At 53.6% G+C, this 17017-nt stretch overlaps 3 protein-coding genes and 1 long non-coding RNA gene across 5 annotated transcripts in view; 1 reads left to right on the forward strand and 3 right to left on the reverse strand.

Moving 5' to 3' along the window:
- The window catches only part of RALGAPA2 (Ral GTPase activating protein catalytic subunit alpha 2), a 92526-nt gene extending 87583 nt beyond the window's left edge, over positions 1-4943 (forward strand). Inside the window, exons 39-40 of one of the 2 annotated variants that reach the window (XM_050972029.1) lie at positions 2544-2582; positions 4797-4943. In XM_050972029.1, coding sequence (XP_050827986.1) covers positions 2544-2548 — 5 coding nt within the window. In that variant the 3' untranslated portion in view covers positions 2549-2582; positions 4797-4943. The remainder of the gene's footprint in view (positions 1-2543; positions 2583-4796) is intronic. The other variant, XM_050972030.1, reaches the window with a different exon arrangement.
- LOC127059365 (uncharacterized) lies at positions 1946-8940 on the reverse strand. Its single transcript, XR_007777058.1, has 5 exons — positions 6538-8940; positions 4529-6192; positions 4227-4311; positions 3656-3862; positions 1946-2848 (listed from the first exon to the last, which is right to left on the reverse strand). It is a non-coding gene; the product is annotated as an uncharacterized LOC127059365 (long non-coding RNA).
- Positions 8941-8959: 19 nt separating this feature from the next.
- Positions 8960-17017, reverse strand: part of CFAP61 (cilia and flagella associated protein 61) — an 89271-nt gene continuing 81213 nt past the window's right edge. The window contains exon 27 of the mRNA XM_050972031.1: positions 8960-9789. Within this exon, the coding sequence (XP_050827988.1) occupies positions 9707-9789 (83 nt within the window). The 3' untranslated portion in view covers positions 8960-9706. The remainder of the gene's footprint in view (positions 9790-17017) is intronic.
- On the reverse strand, positions 14294-15732 carry INSM1 (INSM transcriptional repressor 1). Its single transcript, XM_030236248.2, is given in 2 exon segments — positions 14294-15672; positions 15675-15732. Coding segments are annotated over 2 exon segments (1437 nt in total).

Below are 17017 nucleotides of genomic sequence, written 5' to 3' on the forward strand. Positions count from 1 at the left end.
CGTGGTGCTCAGCAGGTGAGGTGGGACACTGTGCAGTCACTGGTACTGCCATGGTGGTGCAGGTTGTCCAGGCAGTGAACAAAGAGGAAAAGCTGAAGGAAGTGGAGCAGAGGAGCCAGGACAGTTACCACAGGAGGCAGGACTTATAGGCTTTCTCTTCTTCCTCCTTTCCTGTGAGGACTATTCAGGATGAAGCAAGGGAACCTGTCTTCCCCATCTATTTAATCCAGGTAGTTCCTCATCCTCAGCAGACTGGAGCCTGCCATAGCTGGGCTGCCCTTGGGAAGTTCCTGCAGTGCACCAGAAGATGTGGGAGCTGCTCCTTGCCTATGTGCTCTTGCTTATCAGTGTTCGCCCATAATTTTGCTGCCTGTTTGGCAGGGCTGCTGCCTTATTGTCCCCATGAGGGTCAGGAATGGTCTGGCATTAAGCAGGGCATGGTCAGAGGTACCACAAAGTGTTGGGGCAGGAGCTCTGTCCCCCTCCAGTTCCTGTGGCCAAGCAGGCTCATTGATGCAGTGTATGCCCAGGAGCCCAGATCCCTGCAGAGCCCTAAGGAAGTGGCTGCCTGCCCAGTGTGCTGGGGCTGTCCCTTGTGCCACCACTGAGGGTGGACAGTCCAAACTTGTCCCCCGAGGCTGGGCAGGTGCTGGGACTGCTTCCCTCTCAAGCCTGATGTTCCCCTCGGGATCTCCAGCGGGGGGCAGGGGGTGTGAGAGCCACATCAGTGTTCTCAGCCTGGCCCCCTGCCTTTTCATGTAATTAATTGGCTCAGAGGGTGCTCCCCCAGCTACGCTCTCCAGGAGAGGAGGTGGTGAGGGAGGGTTTATCCTAGCAATCAGTGCTGGGATGGGCAAAAATATGAGCTTGATGGGCCGTCTCTTCTGCCGGGTGACAGCTCCAGCTGCTCGAGCTGTCAGCTCGCAGAAGGCTCCAGGCAATGCGGCCCCTTCCCGTTTTCCCTCTGCACTAAGGCAGAGACCTGCAGCAGAGGCAGAGCAGAACCAGGGCAGAGCTGTCCTGCAGCCTCATGCTGAGGGCTTGGGCTGCCCTACCTGTGACACCCACAGAACCCCCAGCACTTGGTGGGGTCCCCCTGCCTGAGGCTGAGCCTTGCAAAACTAATCAGCAGCTGCTCCAACTTGAGAGTAATTAAACTTCAATGTGTACATTTCAGGCTTATTTCCAAGTCATTCAAACCATGGAGGCCCACAGTGGTGCCAGGCTCTCCCACCTGAGCTGGGAGCTGTGGATGCTGTTTTAAGGTCCGTTCTGCCCCAGTTATTAACCTGTAGTGTCAGATTCTCTTTACTGTGTCACTTATAGCTTTCCAGGGCACTGGAGGAAGTGTGTGGCTTTGATTAACCCAGCTTCAGTTATCCATGGGTTATCTTATGCAGGCTCAGGATGCTGCTTACAGTGTACTTGGGGCCTGTCTTTGGGAGTTGGAAGCAGGAACACTGTGCAGATTTATGACAATGATTCTCTCTGGAATTTTATTACCTTTGCATTTACTAGGAAGAAAAACAAAGATTTCCACAGACCTGTCTGGCTGAAAGGTTAATAGGGGATTGGAACAGTTCACAGCACATGTGAAAACTTCATGGTTCTTCTTAAGTACCAGTCTTCAGCATCCTTACAGGTCATGGTCATACCCACCCTTGCTTTCAGTGGTGTTCAGCTGCTTCATAAGCAGTGGCTAAAATGCCATTCTTAGAGCACATGCTCTGGGGAAGGAACCAGGTTTATTCTTTGGACTGGATTTAAGATGCAATACACCTGCTCTCTCTGCCTTCCTGCAATGTAACTTTGCATTTAAAGTGCTATCATCTATATCTTAATTCAGTTTTTAATCCCTCCTGCAAGAAATGTGTTTTAAAGGCTTAATGCTCTCTAAGCAGCCTCACCTGTGAGAGGCCCTCCACTGTGTGTGAGTGTGAGTGTGTGTGTGTGTGTGTGTGTGTGTGTGTGTGTGTGTGTGTGTATCTTGTCTGAGTGCAGGTGTGTGACTGCTCATGGACAGGTTTTATGCATTCAAAGACTTCCTCTTCTGGCACCAGGATCACTATGCTGCTCACTTCCTGGAGTTTTAACCTGGCTGTAGTGTCACAGACATCTAGGTCTCCATGAAGCCTCAAATTTTAGCCGGTTTCAAATGGTGTGACCAGCAACAGTGCTGGACGTGGAGCTGAGGCATGAAGCAGCTGCACACCACCATCCCACAGCAGCAGGTTTGACAGAAGATGAAGCACAATGATAATTCCTTCCAATTTTTGCCAACATTCCCTCCATTGGTTGTTTCAGTCCTCAGATCCCAGGAGAGAGTGCATGGGGTGTGTGTTTCTGCAGGTCCCTGAGGGGAGTTCCTTTTCCTTTTCCCACCTTTAGCAGGGTGTGCTGTGTCAGGCTGATGCAAGCGCAGCAGTCACAGAGTGCTGGTCCTGCACTGACATGGTCCTGTTCCCCCCCTTTGGTCCTGCACTGACATGGTCCTGTTCCCCCCTTTGGTTCTTCACTGACATGGTTTTGTTCTCTCCCTTTAGATTAGAGTGTTAATGCTCTCGGTACAGTAATGGCCACAGGTAAGAGCAATGCTTCCTGCATGCCCCTCTGCTGCTGTTCATCAGTAACAGCTCTCCTTCCCCTCCTCCTCCCTTGCTGCCTCTGCTCTGTGTTCAGCTTTTACCTCCTGTGCTCCCTGCTCAGCTCACACCTCCTCTGCTGTGCCTCCCATGCTCTGTGTTCACCTTGTATCTCCCATACTCCGCGTGCAGTTCTGCCTCCTCTGCTTGGCGCGCGCCTCCTGCGCTCCGCACGTGGTTCTGCCTCTAGGGTGCAGTTCTGCCTCCTACAAACAACACAATAATGCCTCGTGTACATTAATGCCCACAATATGTGTACAGTAATGGCCCCAATAATGTCTCCCATGATCTGTGAACAGTAACACTCTGTATGTGCCAGGTAATGCCTCCCGTGATCCACACGCGGTAATACGTCCTGCGATACGTGCCTGGTAATTATTTTTTACTTCTAAGCTGCTTCAGCTTTGTCCATTTGGAGAAAACTATTATTTTCACCATCTGCCATTCTGCCTCACTGCAGGAATGTCAAGCACAACACCTCCCTCGAAGCCCTTCCCTCCCCCACGCTTTTCTCCCCAGCCAATAGCACCACAGGTTTTGTTTTAATCCAAAGTTGACAGCTCTCCATTTTTCACAGAAAATGCCTTTACAGGCTAAGTCACACTTTCCACCTTTTTAAAATGTGCTATTTCCCCTCAGTCACTTTTCTCAAAGAACCAATCTGGTAAGTAAGGGCTGTCTTTGAGATGCAAACGCAGGGCTGCAGGCAGGCTGAGGGGGCTCACACTTCGGGCTGTGCTGCTGCTGTTCCACTCCTGCTTTCAGTCACTCAAACACCCAGAGCTGCTCAAGCAGAAGCACAGGTTACACCTCACCTTGGAAGTGCAGCCCAGAGCCAGGGTGAGTCTTTGTCCTCAGACAGCAGCTGAGGGCTCATCCTGCTGCCACATTGACATATGGCCATGTCCCCACCTGTCCTGCAAGGACAGTGCCCTGCTCACCTGTACCCGAGGGCCAGCTCACCCAAGGCCCTGGCTGTGCTTTGGGGCATTTTGTGCACGTTTGAGATTTACCTGGGCTAGGAAGGTGAAGGGAGGATTGTCTGGCCAGGCACAGCTGAGAATGGAGTCAGTTGTTGCACTGGAAGTAGGTCTATGCCTCAAATCACAACCATGCCTCAGGGAGGTTCATTGGGGGTGCCAATGGTGCCAGCCTTCAGAGAGGTTCAGAACATTCCTGTGCTCCCCCTGCCTTGTTCCAAGGCTGTTCCTCCCTCCTACCTATAATAAAAAACTTGTATTTACACTTTGGGAGAGAATTGCAACATGGTTTTAAAAATACTGTTTCCTTAGGGAGCTGATGAAACAGTGTTCCCCCTGGGAAATGCCTGGGGACAGGTCAAGCCCTCAGGAGCAGGGCAGGGCATGTCCCTCACAGAAGCTGTGCCTGGTTTTGGTCATTAGTGTCTGGTTTAATGACCATGTGCTCACCTGTTCCCCCTCAGCCAGCCTGGGCAGGCCTGGCCTCCAGGGAATAACCAACAGGTGACTCCACTCAACAACAAAGCATAACCCCCCCCCCCATATCCACAGCCCCCCAGGACTCTTTCCCAGTGGTGACCATAAGCACCAGTAACAAGGGTACCTGTTATGTAATGGAAGAAATTGTGATTCTTTCGAATTTTTCCAGAGGTTAAGGCACCTTCCAGGGAGAATTCTGTGCCAGTTCTCTGTAACAGGCCAAATACACAAGAACAAATTAACAACACACTGCAAAAAACAGTTTCATATCACCCACACAGAAGTATTTTATGTTGGAGCTTCAAGTGGGCAGGATAGGAGCTTCCCACCTCCCTCCCATGGGGCTGTTGGGGCCCTGAGAGCCACTGGGGGCTGCAGGGGCTGTGCAGACCAAAAGGGGGTGATGCTGGGGGCCTCAGTGCTCACCTGGATACTGACAGCCTCTCAGGACCTCATTGCTCCTCACTTCTGGGAGCTGACAAAGAGAAATCCCTGCTTTCTCTGGGAAGTGCAGTCTGGCAATTCTTCAGCTGCCTACAGCAAATTCCTCCTCTGGAGGTCAAGTTCACCTGAGTGATCTCAGGAGAGGCTGGGAAGAGGCCAGGGGAGGGGCTGAGATGTGCCACACGGTTTTTCTAAGGACACAGCTGTTTTTCCTGACCTGGGTTTTCTCCTTGCCTGCTCTGTTTTCCAGGCTGCCTCACCACAAGTGCAAGCGCTGACCTCGCTGACATCGAGCTGGTGGAGCCACCCTCGCCCTTGCTGCCACGTGCCTCCAGGAGCAGGGTCTCGGGGAAGCTCTGCTGCTCTGCCAGCATCCTCAGCAAAGTGTCCATCTGAGGTGTCCACCAAGGCCCTGGACAACAAAGCTATGGCTGGGGCAGCCCACGGCACCTAAGCACAGATCAGAATGGGCAGTCTGGGTGAATACGTCTTGAAGGGGCTGGGTGAGGGGTTTGATCTGTGAAATGGCCCTTCCCCAATCTGGTCAGACATGGCTGGGGATTGGATGCCACCTGTGTCACCATCACCACTACACTGGCACCAGGTGAGCAAGGGCCCCAAGCCCCTGGGTGCAGGTGCTGCAGCCAGAGGTGAACCAGCACTGAAACTAGTTATTTAATGTACCCTTAGAGCATTGCTTTAGTCATTCCAGGCAGCACTTACCTGTGCATTAGGGACTCTCTTCTAAAGAGAGGTTTTCCTGTGACTGGCCAGGTAGCAAATGTTCCCTGCTGGAGCACAGGTGGATGAGGGAGGAGCTCTCCAGTCGGTGCTGTCCCACTGCAGGAGTGCCGTGGCCTTTCTCTGGTGTGTGCAATGGCTGTGCACTGGAACTGCTCCCTAGAGAAACAAAAATAAGCAAATCCCTTTTAGAAGAACAAAAGCCACACTCCTGCCATGACCCCTTCCCAGCACAGTGTGAAGAAGTGGGTAACCTCCTCACCTTGTCCCAGCAGGTTGTGACCTGTCTCTAGCCAGAGTACAACACAGCTGAAGGCTTCTGAGGACTTAGGGTGTCCTCCTGGCACCTGCTGTAGTGAGCAGAGCTCGTGTTGGCCATAGCTGATCTGTTTTGGTTTACCACGTGTCGTAGTTTGATGGGGTGAAAATTTTTATAGTTAAGTCCCAGGTATTTTAAAGCAACAGAAATCTGAGATGCAGCAGCCACAGAGCCCTGTCCTGCTGCTGCTTGGTTGCTCCTGGGCACACACATGCACACCTCCCAACAGAATGGGAGTTGCTTTAAGGAAAGGGATTGCATTTTTTGGGAAATGTGCCGTTAGGCCCCCATCTGTTTTTGCACTTACACTTGGTGTTACAGCCATCTGTCTGTCTGACCGACTGAGTGCCAGCACCTGGCCAGAGGCCACCCTGTGCCTGTGGGGCACGTTCCAGCCATGGCCAGTGATGCCTGTGAGCTCTGTGCCCAAGGGGCAGCAGCTCAGCCTCGGTGCCCCACAGGAACTCACCTGGTGCAGCTGCAGGAAGGAGCCTCTGTCACTGAGGGCTTGGACAACTGATTTGATTTTCTGCCTCACCCCACAGTTGGGTTTTGCTTTCTGTTGATTTTCTGTCAGTGAAGGAACCTAGAAAATAAAACATGTATTTTAATTTATTTTACATTCAAGGCCGGACAGGCAAGACTGTCTGGCACTTAGGTATCCAATAGCTGGTCTGAAACAATTTCAAAGGCATCCTTCTGAATAAGGAGCCCTTTCTCCTTAGAGCAATATATACCTCTAATTCAGGGAAGAATTAAGACATCAATGAAAATCATGTTTTTCTGATGTCAAAAAAACTATTAATTTGTATAAACTCCACTGTGGTTTTGCACCCTGAACTGGATGACAAAGCCACTCTGTTACCCCTCACAAGATGAATAAATCTTTGCTCACAATAAAATTTCTCCCCAGAGCAATAAAAGGCAGTACCTGTGTGGTGTCTGTGGCGACAGGTGGGAGGTGCTGGGGCTGGAACCCCGACGACACTGGTGGTGCTGCTTGGCCTGGCTGCTGTGAGTGCCATGGGTGTGCAGGGCTGGCTCACAGGGACAGGGACAGTCCCTGCTGGATGTGGATTCTGTCCCTCTCTGCAGGAACAGCTGCCAGGTGTGGAGCAGGCAGTGGCATTCCCAGACCGGAGTGCTCTTGAGGAGTTTTCATCACACTGTCACTGACACAGGGGTACCCATGCTCATGCCATGAAGACCTCACATGGCAGCAGTGCCCTTTGCCACCTTACAGGGTGGCACCTCCTGCCAGCCTAGCCCTGCCTGCGGTGCCAAGCAGAGAGACAGACTTTTGGGGCCCCCAGAAGCCACTGTCTATAACCTGCTTACCTGCAATGTCTCACAACCCAACCACCCACATTAAAATCAAGAAGTTTTTAGTGGTAATTTTGTACTCTACAGCGACATTCCTTAAGCAGGGGGCTTGTGCAGGGGGCTGCACTCAGCCAAAATGATGTCTGAAAAGACAAAGGAAAGTTCCCTTCCTTGGCTGAAGAGCCACAGCGAAGTCCTCTCCTAAATTGCTTTCAGGTGCTCTAACCAGAAACGGAGAGTGAATCCAGCTAGCTCCAGATCAAGCTCCCTTTGCAGAAGTAACTGCACACACACTAACGAGCTGTTGGGAACTCAGTTCCACCCACCTTTCCTAAGAAGGATCCCCGCCCCAGGCCCAGGACCACCACCCTCGAGGGAGTGGAGAGCAGGCTGGGGCTGGCTGCTCTGTGCACTCAGGGGCTGTGCTGGCAACACTCTGAGCCAGCCATGCCCCTCACCAGGGCTGGCACCCTGGCAGCAGTCAGGCCAGGGCAGGCTCTGGCCAGAGGGCATGCCCAGCCTGGCACTGGCACCCACAGGCGCTGGGGGCACTGGGGACACAGGCAGGACACAGCCACAGCCAAGGGGCTGCAGCAGCACTGCCAATGCCAGCCGAGCATGGGGCACGAACATGGGCCCAAGGCACCCACAGCTCTGCACCAATGGCAGCAGCTGCAAAAATGGCACTAAAAATAATTTACTAAATTAAATAATATATATATTAAAAATATATAAATATATATAAATAAATAAAAAGGCTAGTTTATACTTACCATGAAGTCCCAGAATGGATTGTGTTGGAAAAGAATTCAAAGCTCATGTCATTCCAACCTTACCATGGGCAGGGACACTTCCCACTATCCCAGGTTGCTCCAAGTCCTGTTCAACCTGCCTTGGAACACTTCAGGGATGGGGCAATCACAGCTTCTCTGGGCAACCTCTGTCAGGGCCTCCCCAGCCTCACAGCCAAGAATTTCCTCTCAATATCCCCTCTAGTTATACCTTCCTTCAGCTTTAGAAGGATGCCTAACATTTTTTACAAACATTTGTATAGGTATTATCTTATTCCTACACCTATTATTATGCTCTCTTTAACTACAGAAAATATATTAGGGATCTCATCCTATGTTCTATATATTGTATGCTACAGTATTTCAAAATATATATCTAATATTTGATGTTATGCATGTCCATATGCTTCTATTAGTTAGAGTATGTGTTATAGGTATTAAATACACACAGATACAATGGACATATATTATTACATTAAGGAAAATATATGCAATCTGTGATCTACAATATAAGTATAATACAAGATATATAATGTGATATGCATTATATATTATACAATGTATTATATCATATATGCACTATATTTTTATCCTATTAATACCTGGTTATGAATATTAAATATTGACTATAAGGGTAATAATCTTATTCAAAAATTGGTTATAGGCTACATAAATACAACATATTACCTTTACATATACAAGTATATCTACATATGCACACATCCCTGGGATATATTTCAGCTCTATGTACATATCATGACAAAAACTATAACATTACTCTGCTAACTGTATACTGTGGGCAAATACATGCAGTATACTTTTCTTTAAAATGGATATAAGAAAATCATATAAATCATATCAGCAATGTATGAATTCTATATAACATGATATAATGAACATGTAATATTTGGCACATATATAATGTGCATCATGGAGTATTCAGTGCACTACAGTCCTCCACAAATCCTGGCTGCAGAGCTGACAAAACCTCCTGTCAGACAAGGGTGTTTCATTACATCAACATTGGTAACGTATTAGTAATTATGTATAATGCATAGATAATATTATGTTCTGTAGATAATATATTTCATATGCATTGTCTAAGTGGCAATATAAACCAGACATATATTAGTATCTATTGTATAATATAATATGCTTTGATATAATATATTATTACATTAATATATATTGTAATATATTATTAATTACCTACATATTACCTATTATTATTACCCATTACATTACCTGTGTTATTACCTACATATTCTGAAGTTTACTTATATAAATCATCTATATTGAATATGCTGCTATAAAAGGAATATATTTTTTATATTTATTTTATCACAGAATCCTAGAATAGTTTGGGTTGGAAGGGCACAATAAAGCTCATCTCATTCCACCCTTACCATGGGCAGGGACACCTTCCACTATCCCAGGTTGCTCCAAGCCCCATCCAGCCTGGCCTTGGACACTTCCAAGGATTCAGGGGTAAATGCAAAATTTAATTTATTGTATGTAATAAATTCTGATTTTCTTCTGTGTGTGTAACTAAACCAAAACCTCCCAGCTCAGACACCCCCAACAGAATATCATTTTCCTCCCATTTGTAATTGAACCAGTGTTGTACTATAGGTAATTTCCCTCTAAAAAACTGTAAAAATGAGCCAATAAAAACACCGTGGTCCCATACCCTGAGAAAGCAGAACCTGTTTTAACCTGCAGCTGAACCATGCTCCTTTGCTCTGGTGAAATCCTCCCTTCACTCACCTTCCCCATTCCCTAAGGAAGGCTGAAAAGCCTCAGCAGAGCGGTACAGCACAAGAGCCAGGCAGGAACAGGCTGGGCTGTGCATGCCCTCGCCTTCAGAGCTGCGAGGGGCTTTATTAGAGCTTAAAACAGTGGTTCTTTTTAAAGAGGAACAGGTGGTTTAGCTGGACCTGGCTGCTGCAAATGATGTTCCAATTACCGTGTCAGGAGGATGCGCTCCTAGGAGGGCTCCTGTGCCAGTGTGGGGCTCCTGCTGCTGCCACTGTGCCCAGCTCTACCCAGCCTCAGTCCCTGGCTGCCTGCTGAGGAGAAAACAGCACGGTCAGAACAGTGCTGGGGGCAGCCCAGCACTTGGATCCAATGGCACAGGTAAGAACCAAGCCTGGCAGTGTCCGGGGTGGAGTTGGTACCACAGGACAGCCCATGCTTGGCATGTCCCATCTCAATGATTAATGCATCAAATGTTGCCAGAGGCAGACCTGTGTTATGTGGACAGTAAATTACATTTTATTTAAACCATTTATAGTCCTAATGAGGCTTCTTACTTGCATGGAAGGATCTGAGGTGTTTAATGCCATTTGCAAGGATGCACCTGCAAACCCGTATCCTTCACCATGGGGAGATGCCTGGGTGCTTCAGGGAGCTGTTGTCCCACCCAGCCTAAAACACTCACCACAACCCAGCACTCCTGACCCAGGAGCAATGGGGCAGGAGGTAAGTTGGCACCAGCACACCACAGCATCCTGTAGCACCCTGCAGGCATGGCACACCCCAGAGAAACAGCTGTGACTCCATGAGCCATTTCCCAGCTCATCAACAGCAATACCTTTTTTTTAAACAGGCTTGTGTTGAGGAAGAGTGAAATCCAAGGCAAAAGCCAATGTTTGTCCTGTTTCCAGGCTTGCCCCAATTCCATGGATACCTCCCAGCTGCCCACTCCAGAAAGAGACCAGGAGGTGCTGGGCAGGATCCCCCAAAACCTTGAGCTGTGCCCAGCTGTGTTTCCCAGTGAGTGCATTCAGCAAGGCAGCTGACAGATGCCTTATTGCACTGATGGCTATGGGGGACCGTGGTGTTGGTACCAAAACTTGTAAAAACCTTCCCTGGGGACAAGCATCCTCCAGAGAGTCTTCCCTTGTGGGCAGGAGCAGCTTGCCCCAGCTCCCCACCAGCTCTGAGCCCATGGGACAGGGATAGTGTCCATGCTGTACTTCCCAGGACCCTGCAGGTTCCTCTGTCTAATCTCCCAGCTGCTTTCCCTGTGCTCACAACACTCGGTCCCAGACTACAATTTGGCTCTCAGCGTGCTCAGAGAGGAGGAAGGCTCCAGCACAGCAGGCAAACCCCTCTGCCTGGATGCACAGAGCATGAGACCATGAGCAACCTCTGCACCAGCTGCCTCCACTGCGTCATATTTGGGGCAGGATCAGTGTTTTCCATGGTGCCCAGACCTGTTCCTGCTGGATGCACTGAGAGCCATCAGCAATTGATTTGTTAGCTGATGGCAGGAGGCTTTGTTTGCGCAGCGCTGGCCAGCCGTGCTGCCAGGTGGCCAGGACGTGGCATCCACCAGGCAACACCTGCATTCCCAGGGTGTGTGCTGAGAGCACTCTGGGTTCAGCCACACTGCTCAGCCCCTGGGACGGCCACCAAGCCACAGTGGGCTTGGAACTTCACAGACACAGAGCAGGAAACAGAGCCCCAGTGTTGGGGACCTGGATAGTGGGACAGTGCAAGGCAGGAACTGGTGAGTTCATCCCCAAATCCACCCCTGAAATACTGTCCAAAGGATACTGGTGTGAGCAGGAGGCTTTGTAACCTGTCACAGTGGTACAATGCCCTTCACTGCCAGGTGGCATGAGATGCAAAACGTAATGCTGATGGCTCCCTGCAAAACTCCTCAGGTTGGGGCTCACCCTCACAAGGAACCTCTCCAGAAACCCCTTGGGGAGTCAGGGCTCAGCCTCACATGGACCCAGTGGTGCAGATGAGGGGAGAAAGGCTGCAGACACAAAGGCACAGCAGCTCTGCCCAGGTTGCTGCAGCCCAGGGATGTCAAAAGCAAATGATGTCCCTTTTATAGGATGTTTGTGAACAGAGCCATTTCCAGTGAGCTCCACTGTCACCTCTCCTTACTCCTCCCCAACACAAGAGTCTCTACTAATCCCCCTTCCTGCTCAGCAGGAGATGCAACACGTCAGTGCCATAGGTTACCCAGACAGTTCTAAAAACCTGGGGAATTCTAGCCCTTAGAAATTTCAGCTGATTCTTAGCAGGAGAGATATGGATTTATCTGACTATCAGGAAATGGACAGCAGTATGAAGCTGTTGTTTTGTGGCCTGCTGGTGCCACAGGCTTTGAGCACAGATTTCAGCAGGGACACTGCTGTGACAGTGTGGATGGAGCCATTAGGCTTCTACAGAGGATGTGCTGGGCATGGTCTGGAAATGGTGTCCAGTGGCCTGAGAGGACAGCCATGTGTGTTGGCAAAGTCCCCTCGGGGAGCAGAGAGCCTGCTCCACAGACAGCTGCAACACCGTCTGCAACAGCCCAGGATCTGGGGCTTTCCAAGGCCAGGGAAGCCAGGAAAGGCCAAACTGCACCCCTTGCCAGGCAGGCTTTGCTGCCTGTGTCTCTCTGGCTGTGTTATTTTCCAGTGTATTGATTTACAGCTAAAACCACAGCATTGCCTAGGCCTGAAGTCAGCCCTGGTACTACCAAGTCAGTTTCTAAAGAATCAAGACAACAGAAGCATACCCATACACTGGTACTGTTTAGCCTGACTGAACAAAAAACACCCCCCCCCAAAAAAAAAAAAAACAAAACAAAACAAAAAAAAACAAAAAAAAAAAAAAAAACCAAAAAAAAAAAAAAAAAGAAAAAAAAAAAAAAAAAACCCAAACAAATCTTTCTCTAGAAAGATGTTATTTCTCTACGAGCTTTGCTTTATCATAAAATACTCAGCCCGTTCCTGGAAACTTTCCTCCAGGACGTTCCAGCACCTGCCTTTCCCACAGTGAATTAGGATGAGATTTAGGAATCCTTAGGTGAGAGAAGATGGCAGGAATAGGCTGTAAACCTCTTCCAGGGAGCCAAAACCTCAAAGCCATTGCTACCCCAAGAGGGAGCAGCCCCTATGTCCACACCAAGCCCTCGCAGCCCCCTGGCCCTCCACACACCAGTTGGGGAGCAGGGATTTGCTCTTGGGGCTGCCAAGCAGATGCCATGAAGTTGGCTCTGTACGTGCTCCTGCTGGCAAAGGGGGAGATCATACAGCTGCATAGAACATCTGTCTGTGAGAGGGATTTCACAAACCCAGCATGCACCTTCCCCACTTACACAGATTTTACAACAATTCTGACCAAACCCGTCAAGATTCCCACATACAAACACAGGCCCTGGAGATAGATCTCTCTGTACAGATTTGTATATATCTATATATACTGTTATCAAAGGCTGCTGCAGAAACCCCACTGCAGGGCACAAAGGACCAGGCAGGAGCTGGCTCCAGCCCTGCCAAGAAGCAGAGAAATGCCTAGCCTTCCTTGCACCAGCTCCACAGCTCATGCCCAAAGCAGGGTGCTGCTGCTCTGCCGAGCCCCACACCTCAGTGCTGAGCACACGCAGCAGCCACCCAGCAAACAGCACATCCCTCATAGGCAGGGATTTCTACAAGTTCTCCACTTACAGGTGCTGCCTCTCCTCCAGCTTTCCCTGCAATACCTTCCAGGGAAGGCATCTGGCAGCTCTCCCCAGCAGCAGAGCACAGGGCAGGCTGTGCCCAAAGGTGGCTAGAGCAGGGCAGGGCTGGGGCTCCAGCCCACGGCCAGGGGACCCCTTTGCTCAGGGGGCAGCCTTCCCCCAGAGCAGCTATGTTGCACCCTGCTCTTCTCCTCCCTTTAATTCCTTTTTAATTAATCTCATCAAACGGCACAGAGCAGGCTGGTGCCTATGGAGGCATCCTGCCAGCTGCAGTGCGGAGCCGGGTGCCAGCCCCCCCCACCCCATCCTCCCCGAGCCCCCAGGGCCAGCCCGGCAGGGAGAAGCAGGAGGGGTGGGGGCATGCTTGAATTTGAAAATATTTTATTCGAATAGTAAATAATTATACAGTCGAAACAGTTCTATCGAAGCACTCTATAAATAGCTAACAGTTAAGAAAATAATGTGTGTAGAAAAAGAGATTGCATCTAAAAGTAAGAGCTGTTGGTTGCACGGGATAAAATGGTTAAGATCATGTGTTATTCTAGGTATAAAAGTTAAAACCTTTTTAGCAGATCTCTTAAGAAAAAAAGATCTTCTAAAACGCACAGTGAAATGGCAGGTGGGGAGACAAAAAAGCGCATTAGAATATCTGCAATCAAATAATATCAATCTTCATAATTAATATAAATAAATAACGAATAAATAACATAATTACTCAAACCAACATATACAGATAGACAACTCATGAGCTACCTTAGAAAGGGCAAACGAACAGAAACAGAAAGTTGGCATGTCACAGTTAAGGCAGTTTCTACAGCATTTTCTGGAGACCATCAACAGCAGAGTCAAGGCATTTGTGGCTACACTAAAGGAAACGCTTGTTTCTCTCAAGCAGTTTGATCTGTTCACATCGATAAAAAACAGAGCAAAGGAATAAAATAAAAAAAAATTAAAATTAAAAAAAAAAAAAAAGAAAAAAGAAGAGCGAGACCCCGGGAAGGTAAGTGTAAAGCCAGATTCCAGCAGGTCACAAGCCGTATTAAAGCTAATCGTGTGGCGGCCCCGGGGGAGCAGCGCGGGGCGGCGGGGAAGGCACGGGCGGCTCAGCAGGCAGGGCGCAGCGGCACCTGGAGCAGGATGACCTGCCGGTTCTCCGAGGGGTGGCACTTGTTGATGTGCCGGGTGAGGCCGGGAGAGCTGTAGAAGGTGGCCGGGCAGTACTTGCAGGGGAAGACCTGGGCGGCGTGCAGGAGGCGCAGGTGCCGCTCCTGGCTGCTCTTGCTGGGGAAGGTCTCCCCGCAGACGGGGCAGAGGCGGCACTCGGTGGCAGGCAGCTCCTCGGCGCTGGGCTCCGGGGCCGGTGCGGGTACCGGGGCAGCCGTGGATGCCGGTGTAGCGTGCCCCAACAGGTGCTTGCGCAGGTAAGCTTGCCGGCGGAACCTCTTGGCGCAGCGGGGACACTCGAAGAGCCCCTCCTCGGAGCCCGCCTCCGAGGCTCCGCCAGGGCTCGGTGTGTCCCGCTCGCTGCCGCTGCCACCGCTCGCCTCCTTCGGTGTCTCCTCCGCCGGAGCAGGGCCAGGGCCCGCGGCCGGTGCCCGGCCCGCCTCGGGGCCGCTCTTGGTGGCGGGCGGACGCGGTTTGTGCCAGCGGCGGTGGGAGGCGAGGTTGGCGGGGCAGGAGAAGACCTTGTCGCACTCGGGGCAGCGGTACTCCACCCGGACGATGCGGGAGCAGCGGTGCTGCGCCAGCGCGAAGGGGTCTCCGTACTCCTCCTTGCAGAGCTGGCAGATGAACTCGCCCAGCGGACGGGCGCAGCCGCCCCGTGCCTTGGCCGGCACCTCCACCGGGCCCTCCTTGATGCGCAGACCCAGCACGGGCGAGGTGGTCACTTCGTCCTCGAATGTCAGCTTGCGGATGGCCTTCGTCTTCTTGCCCGACGGGGCCTTCTGCCGCCCAGGTTCGGAGGCACCCGGCGGGCGCTTGGCGGGCAGCGGTCGGCCCGAGGCAGGCGGCGCGGCCGGGGCGGGCGGCGCGGGGACTCCACCGGGGCCGGGGTGGGCGGCGGGCGGCTCGGCGTGGCCAGCAGCGGCCCAGAGCTTGAGGTCAGCCGGGGCGAAGAGGATCGGGTCCATGGTGCCGGGCACGGCCGGCGCAGGGAAAGACTCGGCTGAGACGGGCGAGCCCAGGCTGAAGCCGCGCTCCAGGTACTTGTCCCTGCTGACAGGCCGCGTGGGGCTGTACAGCGCCTGCACGGCGGCATCGGGCGTCCCGAACGGCACCGGCGGCGGCGAGTCCCGCGGCAGGGGCGGCGGAGCGGCGGGGCAGGCGGGCGGCTGGGCGGCGCCGGCGGGGAGCGGCGGACCGGCGGCGGCTTCGCGGCAGCAGCGCGCCCGGTAGGACACGGGGGTGGGCCGCCGGCTGCGCTTCACCAGGAAGCCCCGGGGCATCTTCGCGCCGGCTCCGGGCCGGCGGCGGCCACGACTGAGGCTCCTAGCTCTGCCCGCGGCGCGGCGGCCGCCGCCTTTAAGCGGGCCGGGGCCATTGTTCGGGCCGGCGGCGGCGGGACGGGCCAATCAGCGGCGGCGGCGGCGGCGCGGCCGCACCTGAGCCCGGACCGGCACACGCCCGGCCCCGCCCCCGCCCGCCCGGCACGCGCGGCCTTTGTGTGCCGCCCCCCGCGCCGGCAGCGGGGCCGGCAGCGGGTGGTGCTCTCGGGCCGCCCGCCAGCCCGGGCCGCGCAGCCGGCAAGCTCGGCACGGAGCACCGTCCGCTCCCGGCGGCGGACTGTTTGCGGGGGTGGCCGGCACCGGGGTTCGGGGGGTTCGGCGCAGGAGGCGGCGAAAGTGGCGCTTGTGGCGGCGGCGGCACAGAGGGGAGCGGAGTTGCCCGCCGGGGGTGCTGCCCAGCGACGGCAGCAGGTGGCCAACGACGGGTCTGTCCGAGCGGGAGGAATACGGGTCATCAGGGCCCGGCCGAGCCCGGCAACCCTGCGAACGGAACAACTCCGCTCTGCTGTGGGGTCGCGGCAGGCGGAGCCACAGCCCCGGCCCGCTGGTAACCGAACCTGTTACTCTAACCCTAACGGGTCAGGCCCGGTTCCCAGCATAACCAGGGACAGCCAAAGTGACCTCGGCTTCAGCCCGAAACGCTGCGCGTCGGGTACGAGGTGCGATGGGGAACGGGCAGAGGGTCCCCACGCTCCCGCACGCCGCGCTCGGTGTCTAAGCAAACACGCCCGAAACCCCCGAGGATGCGGCAGGTGCAGCCGTGGCGGGGAGAGCCCCGGGCCGCGGCCCCGCTCGCGCAGCCCTTTGTCCGCGGCAGCGCGGGGCTGCGCGCGGGGGGTCGCGGGGCCGCCCCGCAGGTGGCGGGACCGGAGGGGGGGAGAGGAGCCGCCGTCAGGCCGGGGGCGCGTGCGGGCAGCGCCCTCCCCGCCCCCCGCCGGGCCCTTTGTGGGGGGCGCGGGGCACGCGGGCGGCACGCGAGCGAGCGGGGCCCCCCCGCGCGCGCCTTTGTGCGCGTCATTAGCATAAAGCTGCGCGACCCTCGGCACAAAGGGCGGCGAGCGGGGGGGCGCCGGGGGCCGCCGCTCCCCCGGACACCCCCCCGGCGGGCCGGGCCAGGCGGCGGGGGGGTTCGAGGGGCCGCCCCGCCCGCCCGGGTGGGACAGGCGTGCGGCGCGGCGGGGCGGGGCAGGCGGCCCGCGGACCATTAGCATACAGCTGCGGCCCCGCGGGCACGCGCCGCCGCCGCCTCCCCGCCGGGACTTCGAACCGAGACCCCTTCACCGATGGGGCTGCGCACCGACATCTCCCTCCACCGACGGG

The sequence above is a fragment of the Serinus canaria genome, chromosome 3, assembly GCF_022539315.1.
Source record: "Serinus canaria isolate serCan28SL12 chromosome 3, serCan2020, whole genome shotgun sequence".
In the NCBI taxonomy this organism is placed as follows: Eukaryota; Metazoa; Chordata; class Aves; order Passeriformes; family Fringillidae; genus Serinus; species Serinus canaria.